The 24,679-nt window shown below is 38.2% G+C and overlaps 2 protein-coding genes across 2 annotated transcripts; both read right to left on the bottom strand.

Moving 5' to 3' along the window:
- Positions 1–17,051: 17,051 nt before the first annotated feature.
- Positions 17,052–18,092, bottom strand: LOC131696376 (uncharacterized). The gene has a single exon (XM_058984921.1). The coding sequence runs from the start codon at positions 18,090–18,092 to the stop codon at positions 17,052–17,054; it is 1,041 nt and encodes a 346-aa protein (XP_058840904.1).
- A 461-nt stretch (positions 18,093–18,553) lies between these two features.
- LOC131696375 (uncharacterized) lies at positions 18,554–21,951 on the bottom strand. Its single transcript, XM_058984920.1, has 2 exons — positions 19,935–21,951; positions 18,554–19,881 (listed from the first exon to the last, which is right to left on the bottom strand). Exons 1-2 carry the CDS (start codon positions 21,949–21,951, stop codon positions 18,554–18,556), a joined length of 3,345 nt encoding a protein of 1,114 aa, XP_058840903.1.
- Positions 21,952–24,679: the final 2,728 nt, after the last annotated feature.

Here is a 24,679-nt window from a genome sequence, read left to right as displayed (position 1 = left end):
ATTTGAACGGTAGAGTATTTGCGATACCCAACCGAAAAATATGGGGAATGATATTAAACGGGTCGAGCCGATCAAGAGCCGACACAAAAGTATTTTTTGAAGGGTTAGTAGACGCGTTTGCAAACTGTCCCGAACATATGAAAGGAGATAAGAACATTCAAATTATCTCTTACAGAAATATACGATAAAAACACAAACGTATGGCAACCCATGTGGGGCGAATTGGTGTTAGTTAAAGCCAACCCCATAGGTGTAGGACAGAAATTGCAAAATCTATGGAGAGGACCATACGAAGTGGTCGAACTGCCAAGTGAGCAAACAGCCGTAATTAAAAACGGAAATAGACTCGAGAAAGTACATGTCAACCGATTAAAAAGGTATATGGACTGAGTTCTAATAAAAAAAAGTACATAGTTGTAAATACATATGTATATATTCACCTTATTAAACTATTCTACATATAAACACAAGTAGCTATTAAATCAATATGTATATACTAGTCAGCATTGTGTATACTGAAATAGGAACAAAGAATAAATATGTGTACGAACAACACAACGAAGAACAAATAAATAACGGAATGCAAACTGAAGGGCGAAGTATAATACGAGGACATAATGTTTAATTTAAAAAAAGGGTTTATGTCAGAAAAAAAAAATCAAAAGTTTAAAATAAAATAAGCAGTGTCTGTCAATAAAAAGCAAAATGGTAGAAAATATAAAGCCAGAAAGTGGGAAATTTTTTTTTTATTAACGAGTCAAGTAGACTGTCGTATAAAATATGGGATATAATAAATACATGGAAAAAGGGCAATCAGAATGAAGGTTGCAAAACACTGATAACAAAATCGAATACAAGACATGGTCAGAGTCCGAGAAACCTGAGCCGAATACAATGTTAAAAAAAGGTAAATATAAGAAGGCCTGAGTCATCGAACCAGAGCCGAAATAAAAGTGAAGAGTCAAGAGCCAGAGTCAAAGGACCTGAGCCGATCACAATGTTATAGAAAGAAACATATAAGAAGGCCTGAGTCAGTGAACCAGAGCCAAAATAAAAGTAGAGCCAAAAGCCAGAGTCAAAGGACCTGAGCTAGAGCCAAAATTATAGGGGGGTCTCACGTATTTTCTAAATCGGATCGTGTAAGCTATACTACGATTTGAAACTCCGGAGTAAACAATGCCGAAGAATCGAGATTAGAAGCACAAGAATGAATGGACAAGGGGAGGTAGGACTCCTGAGAATGACAAGGGTGACTGAACACAAGGAAACCTACGCCGGTATGCATGATAAATGAATGAAGTACGAACGAGTGTTTAAAATTTCAGATAGGACGAAGAGGTTGACAAACGAGGACAAACCAAGTAAGGGCGAAAAGGGTGAAGAACAGGAATACGAGACAAAGACGAAGGGAATAATCATTAGGAGATCTTACCGGTGAAAACAAGGGAAAAAGTTTCATAATTAAAGAAAAGTGTTAATGGACACTACAATATATAGGTGATGAAAGCGTCACGAAAAACGTGAAAGTGGGAGTAGAAGACATTATCGAACAATTTATAAAGAGACGTGTAACGAACACGCTCAGAAGATTACATTTTACCAAAGAGACGCGACATGAATCCGTCCAAGGTACTGATTAAAACATAAATACACATAATGAAAGGCAGATGAGTAGTAATGGCGAGTAAAACGCCCAGATGAGAAATATTTTATGAAAAGGGCAAATATGCCAAAACAAAAAAGTTATCAACAAGTTGCAGTAGAGACAGACACTGCAGAAGAATTTCATTTTGAAATTTCACAAGAATCGCAAATCAGCCAAAGGGCGTTATTTTTTTTCTATCTTTCTAAATATTATTAGGAGAATTTCGATTTGGTTTCACAAGTTGCGCATCAGTCCACCTTGGCGATTGTAATTTTCAGGTACTCCCTAGGATGGATGTAGTTGATTATGGTAAGTAAGTTTTCAGAGTACTTTTCCTTCATAACCGCATGGTTACAAATACCATGTATCTTTTCGGGAATTTAAGTCTTTATTTACAGGTACCCTCCTGGGTCAACCTCAATTGGATAGGGGGAGATGTCGAAGCAACATACACAATAGCCACAATAGACAGGAAGGAAGACAATCAAGTATTCCCAAAAAAAAAAAATACTTACCTCGCTTCGACAAATGTTGTCGACACAAAACATTTTTGAAAAAAAAAATTTAAGAAAAAAAAATGCATTATGAAAAAAAAAAATATTATGAAAAAAAACACAATTACAAAAAAAGACACAACTCGAGGAACACACAAAAAAAATATATTATCCACCTCGAGCCTAAAACAATATCACAAAAAAGAAATTTACTAAAAACGAGCACAATAGGCAAAAGAACTCGAAATTATTAAAATGAGCAAAGTAGCACAAGATCTCGAAAAAAAACGCATCTGGGGAAAAAGAAGGAATTGGGGGAAATATACTAACCACTAACACTCTTTTTCTTTTGCAAAGAATCACCGACAAAAATAAATTAGAAGATTAGGAAGATTGCCAATCGAGTCGGTTTTCATTTTAAAACAAACTATAAACAAAAGTAATTTCACATATGACAAATTTTGAAGATTAAAGCAAATGATTGAAAACAAACACAAATTGAAATAATTAAATAGATATAGTAAATTACAGGTTGAGAATGAAGGTAACACAAAAAAAATTAGTTTGTTTATATTTTTAATACAATAATAATCTATAGCAGCCAAATTATCAAAACCGTACAACAAATAAGCAAATAACGTATATTGACAAAAATAATAATAACTACTAAACATAGGAGATTTTGTATAAAGTGGAAGCAGAAGTCCAGAGAAGTGTGTGCCCTGTGGAGAAGGTAGTCACGAGCACTACCCACCGCGTTCGACAAGGATGGATTAAGGTAGCTTTGTTAGACTACCCAACGCGTTCGATAAGGATGGAACCAGTCAAAGGTGGTGACGGGAACGATTGAGGGGCGCCACAGAAGACAACAAGAACAAGAAACGGAAAGCCGCTACGCTACTGGAAGTAAGAAGAAGACATAGGGAGTGAAGTCGGTACAGCCAATACCCGGCTCACTCCAAAACACGATCAAAAAGGCTACAGCCGGGACATCACAACCCGACTACGGTCATATAATTAACTACAAAGTACTTCGGTAGGAACATTACACTCTGACCGATGATACAAGAACAATAAGCATGCCGCACAGTCGACACACTACAATTCGACTGATGCTCGGCCAACACATATATATATATATATATTGCCCCAGTCGGAACTACCATAACGCCCGACTGCGGTGAATTACCGAACGAAGACACGACTGGAGAAAATCAAAAGCCCAGTCAGCCGCTCCAATAATGAGGCACTATACGCAGCCGGAATTACCAAAACCGACTTTGCGCCGAAAGACAGCCACCGTCATGTTAGACACTGGTGGTTGGACATCCCGAAGCAAGGCGAATGGAAGGCACAGTCAGAAACACCAAACTCTGACTGGTGCGAATATAAACGAAACTAGGAGGGTACAGGACCAGAGGAGGTGCCCCGAGATCAAAGTCCCGAAAACCATTATCGACCCGAGAGGAAGCAGCCAGGCAGCACACTGGTGAAAACACCGGTATAAGCATTGGACGAGTCGCGAGAAGGACAGCAAGGGTGCACACTAGGACCATCGTAAAGTTAGGATGTTAAGAAAATGTCAAATAATGATAGAAAATTGTAAATATTTGGTTTTGACAAAAGTAATAACAAATATGATTTTTGTAATGGCAATCTTAGGAGTTAGGACACAAAAGACTTTTTGACATAAATTTTTCTAATAACCCGCGCAATCGTCTTGATGGTGCGTCTCTCCGAGGCAACATCAAGCTCAGTAAGTAAGGGGGCATGCAGCGCCCATAGTTTTCGGCCAGCATCAACCCTGGAAAATTTCTCCAAGTGGTGCACCATGGAAGCTAATTTCCTGGGTTACATCACCAGCTACAGCCTTAAGCTAAGCTGATATTTTGATGCACTCGCGCTTTCCAAGCCATATGCTTACGGAAAAGAATAAACACTTTGTTTAATTAAACACAGTTTGTTGCTGCCAGCAGCAGACGGCGACGCTATTATAGAAAGTAAAGGCTTCCGAGTATGAGTCATAGTGAACTACTGATTCATCCACCGGGGTCTTTACTCTCGCGAGCGTGGAAAGAATGTTTTGTTTAGGTCTGAGACTCTCTCAGAGAGAAGTCTACACAGACGAAATGATAAAAGTCTTTTGCGTCAGATTGGAAGAGGTCAGTCGTTGTAGTCCGTCGTGGAAGTCGGTAGTTGATAACCGCCCGACTCGGGTCCGGCGGTCCAGTAAGTTGAGTAATAAGTAAGTGAGCCGCAAGTAGTCAGTCGGTAGAAGATAATTGTGAGGAGCAGTGATCTGCTTCATCGGAAAAAAGCCACTCAGGGATTTAGAAAAAGAATTATTTTGAGCGAAGATTACGCTGAAGTGAAAGTGATTTGGACGGTGATCATTCTGTGCCTAGGTTTGGAAGTAGTCAGGGGTAATTACGCGTAACAGACGTGTGACGTGCAGAATGGATATAGTCAATAAACCTAAGAAACTGTGTTAACTCATTCGATTGATAAACTATTGCCTGCATGTTTGATAATCAGTGGCCACCGTCGGCCGCGTCTGTACAGTGCAAAAGACGACAAAATCGCAAAGAAATTGCTGTTCCAGCACAAAACTTCCTGCCGGGAAATGGTTTTTGGCGGGTAAATTTGCTCGATAGAAATGCAGTTCGTCGATTGGCCCATTCAGATTCGCAATTTCAATTTTGTTCATGATCAAAAATGGGTGATCGTCCTGAAAAGGACAGTTTTTACAGCAATATGCATTTCATTTGCGATTTCGATTTATACTTTCTTTTCGGTCTTCTTGGGAAGCACTCCTGATTGGATGTTTTGTTTTTGAGAAATGGTCACTTGTTTGTTCAACTTTTCGATGTTACGAATCGCCAGCTGCTGAAGACGTAAGATAATTCGTCTTTTTGTTGTCACGGGCAGCTTTTCCTTTCAATTTCAACATTTTAACAGCAAGGTATTCCATTACAGCTACTAAGTAAACGGCACTCCGACGCATTCAACACAATTTGCTTGTGTATCGACCAACGAAGAGGAGGAGCTACGAAGAACACATATTGAGGATAACACAAAAAAGGACGAGCTTACATTGTGCTGTAGTCTGATATAAAAACTTAGCATGCTGCTGCTCAATATCAGTTTGTTTGTATCGTCGTACCATATACGTCGATCTAAATATTTCCGAACATTGTTAAAGGATACAAGAAGAAGCGGTCATCCGTTTGTAGCTGTAGCTGTCCGTTTGTAGAAAAGTTCACCAAGCACGCCGTCTCAGATACCACAAAACACTAGCTCCAAATAAATTCCGAATACTGCCCAAACAAAAGGCCCTTTTCAGGACCATCTTTTATCAACAAAGAATCGAATTGAAGTTTTGTTATTACAAGCATCAGAAAGTGGCTTTTCAAGAACATTGGATAGTACGTGAACCCCTTGTGAACAATATCGGCATGTCGTAGAATGGCACGAAATAAAAAAAGTAAAAAGTGGCATAAAAAGTTATCATTTGTGTGATTTGTTGACAGTTTCCTATAATGATTCAATTTACAATAACATTTATTAAATGCTCTTTTTAGGATTACCATATAGATAAATATGTTCGAATATTTTAGATTTCGATGTACGTGTATCGATATTTCGGTATTTCCATTAGAAATAACGAAATATCTGCTTTTAATACAACCTATCAGAAGATAGTCAAAATTGTAGCATTTGTATAACGAAGTGTATTCTAAAGTGTTTTCTACTTCACACCGGTTATGTCTCTGTCATTACCCACACATCTTTTTACATCCTAGATTGCATGATTTAGTGATCGAAACCTAAAACTTCATAAAGTATTTGAAATTATTAAATTAAAATTTGTTTTTGCTATTGAAATTGACAAAATGATAGTATCGCCCCTTTGGCGATTGTTTACTTTTTCGGTTCCACCTATCAGCATTGAAGTATCGCCCTTACGTTTTTTTACAATAACTACCGTTTTACACCACCTGTTTCGTCCGGGTTTTTTCAATAGCGATCATTGTTACTATTTACAGCTGATAATCCTAAAAATACGAAAAAACAGTTTCGCCTCTAAACTGCTAGCAAAAAAAGTATCGCTCTGTTTGTTTGCATGGAGCGCGGAGGGCGAAACTTTAAATAAACAAACAAAAATACAGTTTCGCCCGTTGTATTTTTTGCTGTAGTTTAAGAAAGCAATATCGTAGAATCCAAATTTTTAGGTAAATTTGTTGCGTTTCAAAGCCATCATTCGCATGTATGAAAAAAGCCTTATGTTTACATTTGTAAGTATCGCCCTTTTCACAAAAAAGCGTTGAAATGAAATCGCAGCTCCTGATATCACACTATCTCTGAAGTGCATGCGTGCATAGTTCCAAATTTTACTTCGACATCGACTTTTTCTAAAGATGACTTCCCAGTAGTATCCTTGATTTAAATTATTATCGCTAATCCTGATACCAAAGAACAAATAAAAACCTCTCGAAAACGAACCGTTTGGGAAAATCATCATCATTACTGGAATTGTCATTTTCACGAAACTTTTCGATAACCTTCTGTCACTTGCGTTAATGCATTGGATGCACAGTGCTCTGAAAATCTAGCGAAATCGTCTTAGGGCACCAGCGGGTCTAATTCAGAGCTATCTGCGCGGCGAGTTAAATCTGTAAAAAAACACTATTAATTTCTATTCCATAATTTTAAGTTCAGAAATTCGAGAGATCGTGCTCACCGCAAGTCATGAGAAATAGACTACGTTGTGAAGCGATGGTCACTATTTATTAAAAAATCACGGTTAAATAAAAAATAAAACTATTAAAAAGTTTCAAATAGTTTATAATTTTCACAAACTTATGAGGAAAAATTGTTTAATAAGCTTTCGTAATATTGTGTAGGAAAAAAGCTGAAAATTTCAATATTTTCTCTATCTGCAACATAGAAACCCTTAAGTATACCAATTAATTGGTATACGAATTGGAATAGGTTCGCTAAATTTTGGAAGAAGTCTATAAAATAACCCCTTGAAAACTACCTAAAAATTGATGTAGTTCGATGCAATAAAAAATCCCCAATGTACCTATTAATGTGAAACACAGTGAATAATACATACAATAAACACCCATTTTTATCAGTCTCATGGTGTATTTTAGGCTGACAAAATGGGGACATTGACTAAATCGGGCATTTTTTTCTTTATAATAAACTGTTAAAATATTCTTCCCTTGATGTAGTCTGATAACTATTACTGATAATGATAAACTTTTCATTTTTGCATATTTCCATCTTCATGATAAGGAAAACATGCTCAAGAAAGGATTTACTCGAATTCAGCCTTGTTCGTCTGCTAGAGCCCATCAAACATATGTTCATATTTGGCTGATAAAATCAGGGTTTCAATGTATTATAATAGATATTCAGCATTCTTGTGAACGAGTGTAGAACGACTTTGTTTTTACTTACTTGAAGTCAGCGGCGTAACTAGAAATTCGGTTTGGTGGGGGTTTGGTGAAAATCGATCTTACTGTCCAAACGGCATAATTCCGAAACCGTAATTTTTGAAGTTTTCAAATTATGCAGAATTAATTTTTCAGAAAATAGTAACAGAGTTCGTGTATTTAGCGAATTTGTTGAGACTTTATTGTAGTCATGAATATTAACCTGAGAAAATTCACCATAAATACTTCTTGGACAATAACCGTAAAAATTATTTTATCAAATGATGCGCTGTTTAACGTTTGTAAAACTCATCGAAGATACTAAACCTCCGAAATTGGCGGTTTCAAAATGATGCTATCTTGACCTTAAATTACTGTTTTTAAACATTTGACCTATACATATAATTGGTCATACAACAAAAATCAAATGCTCATCAAAATCGATCAGGAACTGCTAGAGTCGAATGGAAATCGTCATTTTTCATAAATTTCTCTCTACATTCGGAAAGTGTTGTCCTCGTTATTAATCATATTACGTTTTCGTCTCAACTCGACGCATTCCAAAAATAAAAACCTGTTTTAATCCATCTAGTGGTGCAATTGTGCTTTTCTCATTTGTCCAGACTACGATTCCATGGCTGGTTATGTTCAATACAATGGTGGAAATGAATATTACATGTTCAGTACGATTTGCACATACATACAACGGATCGACAGCCACGATCTTGAGATACTATGTGATACTGAAACATCGCTTGAAACCATCGGCGGATCATGGAGAAAGATCCGGGTCCTGCCGAAAATTTTCAACTTGTTAAGAAATTTTAAACTAGTTTTAATTTTAAAGTAGCAACCCCTCACTGCATACTCGCTCCGGGCCGGTATAATTGACGATTTTTAGAGTGATTGCATAACCTTTCTATATGAGAAAGGCAAAAATGTACCAAAGTCCAAAAAAGGCAATTTTTGTTAAACATCTCAATGTTTCATGCATTTTAAAATCTTTGGGCATCAAAAATACAAATTTGATTTTGAAAATTTTTCATTTCAGTTTATATGGGAATTTGCAGTGTGATTGCACTCTTCAACTCGTAACTCCGGAACCGGAAGTCCAATCAATAAAAAAAAATTCAATAGCAACCAATGGGAAGGTTGTACCTTTCATTTAAGACTAACTTTGTGCAAATCGGTCCAGCCATCTCTGAGAAACAGAGGTCACATTTTTTTCCACATACACACATACACACACAGACATTTTCCGATCTCGATGAACTAAGTCGGTTGGCATACGAAACTCGGCCCTCCGGGTCAGGATTAGATTGACGAATTTTAGAGTGAATGAGAAAGGCAAAAACATTTTTAGCAAATGTTGAAAGTTATGCATTTTTTTGGTGAGCAGTTCTATGTTTCATAGACATTAAATCAATTTTAACTTCGCTTCCTATTAAATAAAGACCCTTATTACAGTACATCTCTACAAAAGCGAGCTCAATTTGAAAATAAATCTGAGGATTATGATTGAACTCTGGAATTTTCTATTGGAATGTTTTCAGGCAGGATTTTGATATTGATGCTATTAGACAACTGTGAAATCAAGACCTATAGATCAGTTACATATCAGGACTCCATTCCGACAATTTACCAAAAATCCTCATGATGTTTACAACAACAGGTTATCAATGTACGGATCAGATAATTGTTATTGTAATATTGAATTAAATCAGTCAGCATCAATAAATTTTCAACTTCAATCCAATATTTTTTTGGGTGTGGTGGGGGGGGGGGGGTTGTATGGTGTTAAACCCCAAAACCTTCTCTTGGTTGCGCCGTTGCTTGGAGTTATTTATTTCGCTTTTCTTTTTCGATATGTTTCAGATCGATCCGATGTTTATAAGTTAGAAAAATTGCAGTCAGAAGGTTCGCACAAATGAATATTTTTACACTGATAAGTTATCAAGTTCCTTCCAGACAACTTGGAAGTGTTCGGTGATTATTTCTAGCGGTTGTAGATAGAAAAATGAAATGCAAAATTCGTTTTATCGAAATAACGTTTGGCTTATTTCAATGGATTATTACTATATTGAACAATAAATAGGCGACAAAGAGTAATCAATAAACAAAAAGCCACAGCTTTTAAAGTATTCAAAATAGATATTTGAAGTCTTCAGTAAAGTTATTCGCAAAAGTAAGAGCTACAAATTTGCTGAAGGCATCATTTCGACATAATCACTTCCAAGAAAATTTGTAAAAATATCTCACTCATAGGGGGATTAATCAGCAAAAGCACAATACCAAAAGAAAGGGCATATTGCCTCCATTAAGTTCTCTGAAGATACTATTGACCTAAAATAAGCCGATTTTGCGTTAATAATAGATTACATGTTTTTGGTCATATTTCTGGGAAATCATAAAAAATTTTCGTCCGCATTTAATGTTAAATATCTCTTTTGATAATAGTCCGATTTCAACAATCTATAGCTTGTTCGAAAGGTATTCGGTAAAGCTGTCTAAAAACATATAAATGTTAATCTATGTTGTCAATTTTGGCAGATAATTTTAAAAAAAAACCGCAAGAAGCGTCATTTTTACACATTCAAACATTCATATCTTGGAAACTAAACATCAGAATCAAAAATAAATTAATAGCGTTCTTACTGTTTGATAGGTCTTTCATTTAAAATTGGTTTGGATAAGATCGGTTCAGCCATTGCTGAGAAACACGAATGAGAATTTGTCCGTTACACACACACACATACAGACATTGTCCCAAATCGTCGAGCTGAGTCGATTGGTATATAAGCCTCAGCCCCAGCCTGAATTCTATACATTTCTTTTATAAGAAATGTAAAAAGGTAGCAATAGCTTGGAACACTAGTAGCGGTAAGCTTGAATCTAGTTGGTACCGCCACACGGTACTATCTTTGATTTTAGTCCTGAGTTTAGTCCGGCCTAAGGTTATAGTACCTGTCATTGCAGAAATGGCTGCATCCTGAAGCCAAATAAAAACAGTATAAAAGGCCACCATGTTCCTCTTGCATACATCTCAATAATTTGAATCAACTTTTCGAACTTTATGTCCAATATTATGGCCCATGCTGCACACAAACCATATGAGGGCAAGTAAGCAAGTTTCATCCCGTACGAAAAACAGGTGTAATCGAATTTTAAATGCATTTTTTTAAATATTCTTTATCGTCCTATATCTAGAAGGTGCTATACGCTCATTTCAAAACGCCACATCGAAGAGTTATATTGCAGGTTAGCAGAAGTCGAATCATATTGAAACAAACTGTCAAACGAAATTTTATAATTGGATTCAGAGATGAAAATTGTTTTCGTTTCATACTTAGTTGCGTTTCGGCTTCGCCTCATCAGATTCAGTTTTTACCAAATTTTCCTCCTTACCTATGGCTATCAAAATGAGTGAAGTTTAATTTGCTCACAATATTTTAGTTATTTTTACATGAAGAAAAGAATATATAATCACAATTTATTCCCTTTTCTAGTTGTATCTTCTCACAAAGAACACCATAAGCAAGTGGAAGTTTATTTATATTTTTACTGCTTTTGAAAGAGTTCAAAACTAAGATTGAATAAAAAATTGTAAATGAAGCCATGCCATATAGCCTAAGTAACACTTTTAAATATGACGGCACACAAACTGCTTGTATTGTTTCGTAATTTATAATTTTCTAGCATATCTTGAACGATTTGCATTTCCGCTGTAGTACAAATTTTCGTTTAATTATTTATGATAGAACAGATATGCACAGGGTATAAAAGAGCTGTGAAAGCTGAGACTAGACAGATGACTTGGCAAAATGACACAAAAAGTTGAATACGGAAAAATCTCTTAAATCGTGTCGGAACTTAAGGGGGGTTGTGTAAGGTATTATCGGCAAAAAATTGGATACTTTAATTTTTTTTCGATGCAAAGATTCTTTGTCTTTTCAGTCAGGCGCCACATCGAAATCTTGTTTTGCGGTATACACCATAGCTCAAAATCTACTGGACAAACGTTGAGACATTTGCACAGTTGTTTTTCACAGCATTTCACAAGTAATTAAGGGAGCTTTTATTTTTTGGTCGATTTTCGATTTTTTCGTAGTACTTTGAAACCAAAGTCCGATTATTGCTAAAACGATTAACATGTTATTGTAAAATAATAATATTTAGCAGTTTGCAAAAAGCTCTTGTAGTTGCCTGGGCAATGATGTGAAGAAGAATTGTGCAAAATTCAGAACGATTGGTCCAAGAAATTTTGTCTGCATCCAGTATCAGGTTCAATTTGTAAATTTATAATTGTCAATTCATTATCAGACAGATGGCAGTCTATAGGAAGTAACTAATTATAATTTTTATTAATTAAAATTACTGGACTTTTGGTATTTCAGGCATGATTGGATAATCGTGCTGATAATTTGAATTACTTCATTTTCAGCAAAGCAGATCTGCCAAATTCTATATGCATGGTTAGTAGACTATACACAGAAAAAAAATATTTTGTAATTTTAAGTTTATTTTCATGCACATATTTGGAGCATGAATATAAATGTAAAATTAAGTTCCACTAAAAATTTACACGACTTGTCGTGCTTTCTTCAACGAATTTTATTATAATTCTACACGTGGATTGAAAATAACAGTTTCTTCAAACGGAAAACCAATGCACTTCAATGTATTTTTTACACGCTTATTGCTGTAAAATGAATGACATGTAATATTACACGAATGAAAGTGTAACATTGTATGCTTTTTGATGCTCCAATTGAGTGCATTGATTTTAACGTAATTTTCAATCAAAGTTTTGATTCAATCTTTGTATGTTTACATTCGTATTGATTTACATGTCGTTTAATTTTCATTATTTTTTTGTGTGTAGTTGGGTAGGATAGTATAATAAGCCCCACCAGGCTAAAATTTTAGATTTCCATTCCAAGGACGACATAATTATCTGAAGCAAACAAATAATTTTTATGGCATTTTTCATGTGTTGCACAACAGCAACTGATACAAACTTTTCAAAAGATGTAAGCTTCCACTCTTTTTCTATAAGCATTTGATTTAATTTGGAACAGTCAGATTTGGCTGAACTGACAAACTACTAAGTGTAATGTTAGAGAAGCTCTTCAAGCCCTTGGAGTGGCTAGCGCCTAACAATAAAACTCTGTAACGTTCTCGATAGTATGCAACATTATTACACCCAAAACAATTTCCCAATGCAAAAAAGGCATTACATCATTTCGTGCATATTCCGAATTAGAATCATGCCTTCTTCGCATTGTAGACCAAGCATAGCTACGGCATTATACCAACACAGCTTGATTCATGATGAAATAAATTGATTGAGAATACACGCTACCATATTATCTGCCCGCATGTAAAAGTTTTAGTTGGTTTTGCTTGCTGAGTCTGCCAAAAAGGTGGTGTATTCTATACATGAATACCTCTGTGGTGTTTGTAAGAACTTCTGTCTTCATACACAGTTACGCTTTTTTGCTGCGAACAGCTCAATCCCAACTACACTAAACGCGTGAACAGTTTACGAGAGTGTGTGATATACACGTTGTTATTTTCCCATAGCATGGTTTTTGCAGTAAAATCATCGCTCTCTCATTCTATGCTTCGGAGAAGAGCGGAAGAAAATGATTTGTGCTCAGATTAATTTGCGATGATCGTTGACCAGGGCTATGATGTGCGCTGGATTCGCATGTTCGGGAAATAATAAAAACTGAAATGAGTAACTGCCACTGTTGCTCAAAAGTGCAAAACCATGTCATCTCTGCCCTTACAGTTTATGGTAATTTAAACTTAGATACTTTTACTGATATGATATCACCTGAAAGTACTGTTGATATGAGGAATGCCAGAAATGATTGGCCGACGGCTTCTATCAGACAAATGTTGAATTAACTTGTTAGCCCAATGTTCCCATATAGGTAACTTTCTCCTGCGTGTAGTGCGCTTAAATAATCATTAACCATTATTAACATTTATGAACTTATCTAGTGGCTAGAACTCGCATATCGCTGGTAAATTTAGGGTTGAGAGAACGCCGAAAGCTCAACATATTATCAACACATAATCATCACCCACACCCCACCAATTTGATGATGCTGTAAACTGTTCTCTCCAATATGCAGCATGTGATCAGCAGAAAGGCGAAAAGGAAACAGGTCGTTGAGCGTGTATTAGTATTTTCAGAGCGCACATGTATCCGAGTGGAGATGTCCTTTACATGTGTATTAGTGCGGAGTCATTTCAATACTAATACTCCGGTAGTTAAATTCACTAATACATTCCCAACTGTGGGTTTGTGTAAGTTTCTGTGGTGTAATCGCCTTAATGCATTTTTGTCCCGGACCAATATCGCTTTATATGCATTATACCAGTTACAATGCAAAATTCTCATTAGAATCATGCTTATTCGCACGTAATTCATACGGTTCGCGTTTTGGGTGTAGCAAAATAACGTTTTAGTCAATTATGGATCCTAAATAATAAATTGTTTAAGCGGTTACTACACTGTAGAATTTTAAGCAATCGATTTTTTATTTATTAGTCTAAAATGTGCTTTAGGATGTAAAAAATGATATCCCAAAACATGGAGAACGAAAACAATTCAAAAATATAATTTTCAATTTTGCCGCAACGCTTCTTATGTATAACCCATGTGTACTGCAAACTTTAACCGCGTTTTTCTCCAAATCACTGGCCGGAAATGTAACTCGAGCAAATGATTTTTGGTGGCTTTGAAATTTTCACAGTATACTCAAAATTGATATTTCTAGTCACGTAAGCAGGATTAAATTTTTTATTGATTACCTTTTTATTGATTAACGATTTTGTGTAGATTTCACTCAAAACTGCGCCATTTCGCTTAAAATCAAAATATCGAAAAAATCGTGCGTACATCGCTATTGACATAAGGAATCAGAAAAACTTTAGTTTTTGGCGCTAGGTCAAAAATCACGGGAGATAGATTTCCGACCGTGGACCCCTTCCAAAAAACGCGCATGAGGTGAAAATGCTGCAGAGCCGCCATCTTGTGATGAAATTGCTCGAAAAAAAATATTGAGCAATAAAAAAAATCTCGAAATAATCAGACTATTAAATGGCATAAACAGTGAATTTTACATTAACTTTATTGTACAGTTTTTTAACATAGCCGTGTATTGCTGATCAGAACGCAGCAATGCAAATGGCAGCATCATGTTACCGGAAGAAGACAAAAATATGCAAAAATTTGCCATGCTTCTCTTGCATATATTTTGTTATTTTCAATCCTCTCTTCGGCTTTCTTCTGGATAAATATGGCTCTCTTTGCTCGCAATAAAGATGGCAATAAATAAGCCAGTTTATCAGGTAGGAAACACAAGCACTGTCGAACTACACTAATAAAATAAAATACCAATTAATGCGTAGAAAACTACGCATTTTCAATAAAAGTGGAATAACCCATTAAGTGGGTAAAGAGTTCGTATCCATAAATGAATACAGCTCTTGTGCTTCAACCTGGGTATGTTTTACCCTTTATTTTTCGCAGAACTGTTACAACAAAACGCGTGAAAAATATCCATTCATGAAAATCGCGCCAGAATGAAAAATACTGTCAATAGAATTATTTCTGAATTAAAAAAACATAAAATAACATTCATTTCACATTATTGTCTCCTTAACTACTTAAAAAAATAAAACCGCCAAGTGGATATATTTTTAATTGCTGGATCTTTTGGCTGCTCTAAAAATGCCAAACGCAATCATTTGCAACATCCTCAGTAGTTTAAACAGCCGTTTTTATGAGTATTGCCGAAATGTTCCATTTCCGCCGCGTACTCAGATGCAGGCCGGTAATTTGCAGCTTCCGCTACGAACCTTAGTTTGCAGGTTAACTCGCTTAAAATAATTCTTAATGACTTTTCACTCATTATTAATATCAGTATATCCATTGACATTACCTCATCGAGTAGTTGTGAAATGAATAAAAAGCACCAATTGTTATAAGCAAGGATGCAAAATGCCTACCTTTTCTGCGGCTGTAATTTTTCTGCCTACATTCTCATTTCTCTCTCGATGCTGCTGTCATTCGCTAGTGCAGGACGCCCAGCGCTGTACGGCTGCCTGTGTGCAAAGCAGTAACATGACAAAAAACTACTGTCCCCAGTACAGCCACCAGACGCGAGCGGTACAGCTTCTCTTTCCTCATTTTACATTTTTTAATATTTTCTATCTTTTTTCATATTTTTATTCAAAAATGACGACAATGAATGCGGCTCATTTACGCCACGGCCGGCATCAACGCTTTCGTGTGCGGGCCTCTCCCTTTGACTATGCAGAGAAAAATGTACAAAGCGAGAGAACAAACTTTACTACGCCACACTCTCACCGAGCAGTCGGAGTACAGCAGCAAAACAAAAATGTATTCTATGTTACTATGTTTTAATTGCCGCAAGGTTCTACTGTATCGATTTTGTTGGCTATTTTCGGCAAATTTGAGACTAAGAGAAACGAAAGCAATGAAATTGAAAGACGGATAGGTATTCTAGAGCGAATCAGTTATAAACTTAGAACGGAAAACTAGAACTAGGCAGGCTCATATGGGCATGATCGAAAGGAAATGTGAAGAATTCTTTGCCTTATGCAGAGTAGGAGTTGGGCGTTGCACCCAAGTCTACCGCATGGTCTATGGTAGAACATAACTGTCCAACGATAGCTCAATTTAAAACTTTGGCAGGACAATCAGATGGTTCGGCAGACTAAATATAGCGACTAAATTTGCTTCCGTCCGTTACAATGATCTATATATTTCTGTTTTTTAGTCATTACAGTGTTGCTAGTTTTCAAATTCGGGCATTGGGTATCCGGAACAACACGACAAATCAAAAATACCAAAAATACAAAAGAAATAAAGATATTTCACTCATTTGCATCATTCATTCACCCCCCGTTGATAATTCAGTTTCAACCGTTTCACCCGTTTCGACAGAAGGCATCAAAGCAACCTTCGCTACTCCTCGTTTATACTCTCCGTTTACCGTTTTAACTGTCACCACTCGAACAATATTGTCTTCGCCGGGATGTACAGCAACAATGCGGCCTCGTTTCCATTGTTGCGTCGGTAAGTTTTCTTCCACTAACAAGACCATCGCACCAATCTTGAAATTCGAGTTAACCTTCGTGTTCCACTTTTGGCGGCCTTGCAAATGAAGAAGGTATTCGCGCGACCATTTGTTCCAAAAATGTTGATTCATCAGCTGGAGATGCTGATACCTGTTGAGACGTCCTACCCGTTCATCATCATAAGACGGCATAGGTAAAGCCACACCAGAGCGCCCGATCAAGAAATGGGATGGCGTCAGAACGCAATAGTCGCTGGGGTCCTCTGACATTGGGCACAATGGTCGCGAGTTGAGAATGGCTTCCGTTTGCGCAAGAAAGGTGCTCATTTCCTCAAAGGTAAGTCGTGTCTCACCTACAACCCTCTTGAGATGGTATTTCATAGATTTCACACCCGCTTCCCAGATTCCACCAAAGTGTGGGCTTCTGGGGGGGAATGAAATGCCAGCGGATGCCCTTAGTACTACAGAATTCCTTTACCTTTAGATCATGCTGCTGGTCTTCGAAAAGTTGTTTGAGCGCTGCTAGTTCATGGTTTGCACCAACAAAGGTAGTTGCATTGTCACTGTATATATCACTCGGCAGTCCACGACGGCTGGAAAAACGTTGCAGAGCTGCTATAAAATTATCCGTCGACAAACTTGAGACCAACTCGAAGTGTATAGTCTTTACTACCAAGCAAACAAACACGACAACGTATCCCTTGTATAGCTTCGTACTTCGGCCTCCGAGCTTAATCATAAACGGACCAGCGTAGTCTATTCCAACCTTAGAGAAAGGTTGCGATGGATTCACTCGAACTCCTGGAAGATTGCCCATGTATTGTACACCCGGTTTCGGATGCTGTCGAGCACACACCTGACATGCTGAAACAACCTTCTTAATCAGCTGCTTTACATGGACCGGCCAATACTTCTCACGAACGATAGCTAATAGTCCATTTTGACCAACGTGGAAGTGCTCCTGATGCAAATCTCGCACAATCGTTTCTGTGATGTGATGTTTTTGTGGCAACAGCACTTGATGTTTACCATCGTACGGAATAGCTGAATATTTCAAGCGACCACCGACTCTGATTAGACCATCATCACCAACAAACAGCGCCAGATTTCGATACGATGTATGCTGGGCAGAATTTGTTTTTAATGCCTTCAGAACGTCACTATATGCTTCACGTTGAACAAGCAATAAAATTGACCTCTCTGCCCGTCTGACTTCATCGGCTGTAATCTCACCAATTTTATGTATTTTATGCACCTTATAAACGATGTACCGATGAACGTACACCCATGCTCGTTTGATCTTTTTATAATTGCTTAGTCTATTGAGCACTATCGGTTGGCTCGAACTTACTACCGTTAACACTACAGCTGATTTGATTTCAGGGATCATGGATTCATCAATCGACTCAGGTTCACACAATGTAGGTTGTGGTTCCCATAAAATGTGTGCACCACACCACCACTGTTTCCTTTGTAGCAAACCTTCAGGTAGTTCTCCTCTAGATATCACATCAGCAGGATTATCTTCGGATTGTATGTAGCCCCACTGATAGTTCTGCGTCAACTCTACAATTGCAGCAACACGGTTGGCAACAAATTGATTTAGTGCGAGAGGAGACCTTTTCAGCCAACATAAAACTATTTGGGAATCACACCACAATTTGACAGCATGGAATGAAATATTCATCGCGGAAACCACTTTCTGTACCAGATCGGCCAACAGCCTTGCACCACAAAGTTCGAGTCGTGGAATCGTTGTCGGTTTGAGTGGAGCTACACGAGATTTGCTGGCCACCAAGTTAACGTCGATTGTACCATCCACAGCTACGCTTCGAACATATAGAACGGCTCCTAGGCGCGCTTGGAGGCGTCCGAGAAACCATGCAGCTCCAGAGTAATCGCTTGAGCTTGTGTCACACAACGAGATTTACGCATTTGATTCACAGCCAAAAGTTGCTGTCGAAATAAATTCCATTTTCTCATTAGGTCCCCTGGCAGCTCTTGATCCCAATCAAGACCAAGGCGCCAAATGTCCTGCATTACTAATTTGGCATATACAATAATCGGACCCAAGAAACCGAGCGGGTCGAAAAGCTGTCCGATTTCCGATAACACCTTGCGCTTAGTCGGCACCACTCCGCAATCCTCTGGAGCCACACGGAACATAAAGTAATCATCCTGGGGGTTCCAGATCAACCCCAACGTCTTGATACTGTTGTTTATACCAGATTCATCAAAGCTGACTTGTTTCTCTTGTAGTTCCTTAGGAATGGCTTTCAACACGTCAATGCTGTTTGAACAAAACTTATGCACTTCAAAGCCACCACGACGTAGCAGCTCTGATAATTCCGAATAGATACGAATGACTTCTTCAATCGACGAGCCACCAGTCAAGAAATCGTCGATGTAACTCTCTTCCGTAATAGCCTTTCTTCCTAGCTCAAATTCTTCACCTTCGTCAGTGGCCAGTTGAATTAATACTCTCGTCGCATGATGAGGTGAGCTAGCAATGCCATATGTGACTGTTTGCAGTTCGTACACTTTTAGCTGCCCGTTATTATCCCACCATAGAATTTGTTGAAATTTGCAATCATCCTTATGTAGCCTTACTTGCCGGTACATTTTTGAAATGTCGGCAGTTAGCACCACCGGGTGGATGCAGAATCGGAGTATGATCGAGACGATGTCATTTTGCACCGTAGGCCCAACCAATAGCGTGTCATTGAGGGATAGACCAGTGGTGGTTTTTGCCGACGCATCGAAAACCACTCTTGTTTTTGTAGTCGAACTCGACGCCTTATACACGGCATGGTGGGGAATGTAGTAGCCACCACCATCCGTGCACTGAATAGCCTCCGACATATGACCTAAGGCTAAATACTCGGACATAAAATTGTAGTACTCATCACGTTTGACTGGGTTTTTTGCTAGTTGAATCATTAGCTTATTGAGGCGTCTTCGAGCAGCATCGTAAGAATCACCAAGTTGACATTCCATGCCATTGAATGGCAGTCGCACTACATATCGACCGGAGTCGTCACGGTAGTGTGTGGTTTTGAAATGATTCTCAACCACATTTTCAGCTGTTGTCGTAGTTTTCTCTGGGTGAACGTTTTCCAATTCCCAAAACTTCGCCATCGTTTGATTGAGCATCTCTTCATGGCGGTTAGCTGGTATACCTGAAAATATTGCTGGGTGTTCTTGATTGGTACCGAACCTGCTACGACCCAACCTAGTTCCGTTTCTGCTAACGTAACACCGTCGACGCCGAACTTCAATCGACCCTTTTTTATTAGGTCAAAAAATACCTCATTTCCGATGATCATGTCTATTTCACCTGGCGAATGGAACTTAGGATCAGCGAACCGCAGGCCGGATGGAATCGGCCACAATTGGGCATCAATCTCAGCAACTGGAAGATTTGAGGTTACTCGTGGAACGACCAGAAAATCAAGCATGGCCGAGGTAAACGAATTGGTGCAGGACCGGAACTTTGATGCTAATTGATACTTGACTCGTGTTTCGATGTTGTTCAAGCCGCTGATAGGAAAGTCTACCAGAACCATCCTCAATTGCAGCTTTTCTGCTAATTTCTCACTTATAATGTTACTGTCGGATCCAGAATCCAATAGAGCACGACACTTCACGACCGAATTGCCTTTTCCAGTAACCAATACTTGGGCCGTCGATAAAACGACTTGCTGTCTGGCACCACCAATGTTAGCACAAAGAGTTGTAGCACTGTTTCGCTGTTCAGGAACCTTCGGCTGCTTCTCAGATTGTAAATCGGATTCTGCTTCATGTTCTTCGTTGTTTGCGTGCTTGTCTGGACTTGCCACACCGAGAGTGTCATTGCTGTGAAGCATGCTGTGGTGCCTGCGACCGCAACCTTGCGTTTTACAACCTTGCTCTGACGGACATTTGCTGACTCGATGTTTGGCCTTCAAGCAATTGAAACACAGGACTGCCTTGGCCACAAAAGCTTTTCGTTCATGCAGGGGCATAGCTTGAAACTTGGCACAGCGATAGATCGAGTGCTCTGCTTTGCAACATAGGCATATCTCCTTTGCTACTTGTACAAACGAGTTGGAAGGTACGTGTGACTTCTGATTCATTGGTTGTCGCTTATTAGGGGCTGCCTGATGTGCCGCTGGCTGCTGGGACCGATTCGTCCGCTGCAGTACACGACCTCGCTCGCGCAAGAAATCGATGAATTCATCAAATTCAGGGAGCTCGCCACTACCCAACTTTGTTTCCCACTGCTCCTGTGTCTCTTTGTCGAGTTTTTTGTACAGCACGTTTACCAGTATGAGTTCTGCCAATCCTTCGACGGGGTATCCATGGCCGTTCAAGGCATCGGTATGTTTACCGCAAAGCTCAACTAGCATTGAAAGCGACTTGCCACGATTATCTCGAGTGATTTTCGGACAGTCCAAGATAGCGTCGATATGGGTGTCCATAATTAGACGCTTGTCTTCATAGGCATCTTCCAGGATCTTCCACGCGGTGGCATAATCGCTGTTGTTAACCACTTCTTGATCTATTTTATCTTTTGCTTCACCAGTGAGCGAGTTTCGTAGATGCAGAATTTTCATAGCATCACTTTCGTTTGTGTACTTAGCCATGATACTCTGGAATAAGCTTTTGAAGCTGTACCAGTTATCGAGAGTACCGTTAAAAGTTGGAAATGGAGCTTGGAGGTGAGGAGCTGGACTCTGCACATATACTGGAGCTATCTGTGCCTGTGAGGAAGGCAGCGAAACCGGAACATGCTGAAGCTCTTGCACTTTTAATTGCTGCTGTACTTGGTCGATTTGCGTCTGCAGCGTCACGTACACATCGTTATGAATCGTTTCGAAGTTGGCATATTCAAGTCTCAAAGCATCGCGTTGTTCTTTAGTTACCAGAGAGACCATTTCGGAGTAAACCTTTTCAAATTCATCCGCTGTTCGGCGCAGTGTTTCTACGTGAAGCTTTAATAGATGAACGCTGATATTTTCCTCCTGCAACGTTTCACGCATTCGTAGCAACTTGTCTGTTAGCAGCTCCTGCCGGTCGACAAGAATCTCTAAATTCTGCGCCATAATGCGCTTTGAAATTAATGCCTGCTGTGCGGCCTTCTGCTGGGCAACGGTCGGGATACGATCCACTCCGCCTTCTTCCCTCCCGAGTGATCCTGTGAGCGCGTCGAGAATGTTTCTTCGTTGAACTGTGCTCGACGATCTACGGGGTGTTTCACTTTCACTCATCAATAATTTTCAGTCTCTTCTTATTTTATATAATCACACGCGACACTACGTCCAGTTTTTCGTGCCACGGGCACACCCTTGTCGAGTCACTTCAACAATTGATTTTCGCCAAGATGGCGTGCGTCCAATCCTTTGTGCCACGGGCACACTCTTGTCGAGCCGCGTCGACAACTACTTTTCGCCAAGATGGCGACCGTCCAATGTTTCGTACCACGGACACACTCTCGGTGGCGGAGCGCCACCAATGCGTAATTTGGCCTTGTGCCGATATTAGCGCACGATGCAATAAACACTTTGCGAATTGCCGGAAACCATACGAAAATCCTCCAAGATCCGGTTCAAAGGACCAAAATGTCCAACGATAGCTCAATTTAAAACTTTGGCAGGAAAATCGGATGGTTCGGCAGACTAAATATAGCGAACAAAAAAATTTGCTTCCGTCCGTTACAATGATCTATATATTTCTGTTTTTTAGTCATTACAGTGTTGCTAGTTTTCAAATTCGGGCATTGGGTATCCGGAACAACACGACAAATCAAAAATACCAAAAATACAAAAGAAATAAAGATATTTCACTCATTTGCATCATTCAATAACTCATCATCATGTTTTACCGCCGACACCGTCTTTCAATTTCATTACTTTCGTTTCTCTTAGTCTCAAATTTGCCGAAAATAGCCAACAAAATCGATACAGTAAAAATGTATTCTACTGCTGTACGGGAAAATGTACTCGGTTTGGCCAAAGAGAATAGGGAAAGAGACGAATAGTGTGAAGCCAAAAATACCTTATTAAGCAGACCAATCGTACAATGTAAATAAACATTACTTATGCCTGAGTTGGAGGAGATAAGTATTGTACATCTATTAAAAAAGAAATTTCAATTTTCGTCAGAATTTGGTTCAATCGTGATTGTGAGGTGCATTCTAGAGTATGTGTATGAGTAAAAACAAGCTTTAGAATTATTTCATCTCTTTGTTTAGAAATGCGCATCGTTTGATAAACAAATCCAACTATCGACATACGGTTTGTTTTCAAAATATAATAGGAGTCATTTAAAGTGCTGCCTGTGGAAGCGGTTGCCAAAATTCTAGTGTTGAAATCATCATAAAGGGAGTGTTGCCGTTTTGACTGATTATCACTCTTCGTCTCTTTCCCTATTCTCTTTGGGTTTGGTTACCGTTCTGGCAAGAGCTGTAGTGATGCGTCGCTGTAGCGGACTGTACGGCTTGTGCAAATGTAAATATACCGAAAAAAAATGTAGTTTATCGGTACCGTTGGCATCCCTGGTTATAAGCAATAAAATACCCATTTATTGACAGCTAATAAAATGGGTAGTTTTTCACCGTGTTTATCTACCCGAATTTTTTTATTTCCTCGTTCTTTCCTTCTCTCTACACGCTTGATTCCAATTCCACATCAAAGGGTTACAGTAGAGCACGTTTGGATAAATTGAGATCCATTCAATCAATTCAGATCAAAGTTGTTTTTGTGAATTAGAAACAGAACTACAATAAGAATTGTTTTGATTTTTTTTCTTTTTGCTCATCGCTAAGAGAATAAGCGGGACCATTTAATTCGTTAATATAAATCGACAACATATTTTCACGAATGATTGCCCATATATATATTGTATCACACATCAAAGAAAGTAAATAACGGAAGAAAATTATTGTTTTTAGGGGATAGATCCAAACAAATGACAATTGGATATAGATCGCAAAATGCAATATTTTATGAATTTACTTACACTGGTCGTTAGCAAATTGAATGAGAATGTTAACAGCTTAGAAATTAGCTCCACAAATACCCTAAGCTAAGAGTAAATAATTGATTTTAAATATGGCTATGTTCTAATAAGAATAAAATCACATAAAACTTCTGAATACAAAATGTTTTGAAATTTATTGTGAACACAGCGGTGATCAATATATTTATTTCGATTTTTGGCATAAATCTTTCCAATTTGCATTGAGGCATTATAGAAATATATCTATATTCTGTCTGCCACAGTGCAAAAAAAATAAATATAACGCTCGTGAATATAAACGATCATTCTGTCAAAGTTTAACCCATTCATGCCCATGTTGTTTGTGGACAACAACGTTTTTAAACAGCTATAACTTTTGATTAAAGCAAAATTTGCTCACAAAAACAAGTAAGGCTAATAAATGTGACTATTGGCTTTCATTTGAGTATTAATAGTTTCAAGGACCAGCTCTAGAACTGAAGTTATTGCAATTAGTCTGATTGGATTCCGATGGGGCAGTGCTGCCAAGAACAGTTTACGTTGACGACGGAAAATGAATTTTTCATATATCTTCGTTATGTTGCAATATTATTGAAAATTGATAAAACTTATCGATTTAGACTGTCTTTGGCTACATTTTCCACTCAATTGGACTATTGTAAATATTCTAGGAGAATTGCATTGAGCATTGGAAGATAAAAACTGAGCAGCTTCTAGCACTGCGAGGAAAGCACCTATCTTTATGAAAAAAGGCTTTTCGTGTTTCTTGACCCCACCGTTTTCAAGGAAAAATAGTTTTGAAACCCTACATGCACGAGAAAAAAGTTGGGCATGAAAGGGTTAATTTTCTGTTTGATCTTTGTTTACTTTTTATTTAAACCTCGCTGAAAAACGTGTATAATTTTAATTCGCAGACCTTCATTGATAATTGATCTTTATTCCAAACTTGTGAAAATTCACTTGAAACGAAAATAAATG

This window comes from Topomyia yanbarensis, chromosome 1 (assembly GCF_030247195.1).
Source record: "Topomyia yanbarensis strain Yona2022 chromosome 1, ASM3024719v1, whole genome shotgun sequence".
NCBI classification, from domain to species: domain Eukaryota; kingdom Metazoa; phylum Arthropoda; class Insecta; order Diptera; family Culicidae; genus Topomyia; species Topomyia yanbarensis.
The sequence above is the reverse complement of the archived record's forward strand: the minus strand, read 5'-3'. Positions and strand labels throughout refer to the sequence as shown.

Bases quoted from the DNA above. Each gene is read 5' to 3' on its own strand.
- LOC131696376 (XM_058984921.1), bottom strand. From the start codon at position 18,092: ATGATCCCTGAAATCAAATCAGCTGTAGTGTTAACGGTAGTAAGTTCG.
- LOC131696375 (XM_058984920.1), bottom strand. From the start codon at position 21,951: ATGAGTGAAAGTGAAACACCCCGTAGATCGTCGAGCACAGTTCAACGA. The intron at 19,882-19,934 runs GTTGGGTCGTAG...CAATATTTTCAG, and splicing joins GTTAGCAGAAACGGAACTAG to GTATACCAGCTAACCGCCAT.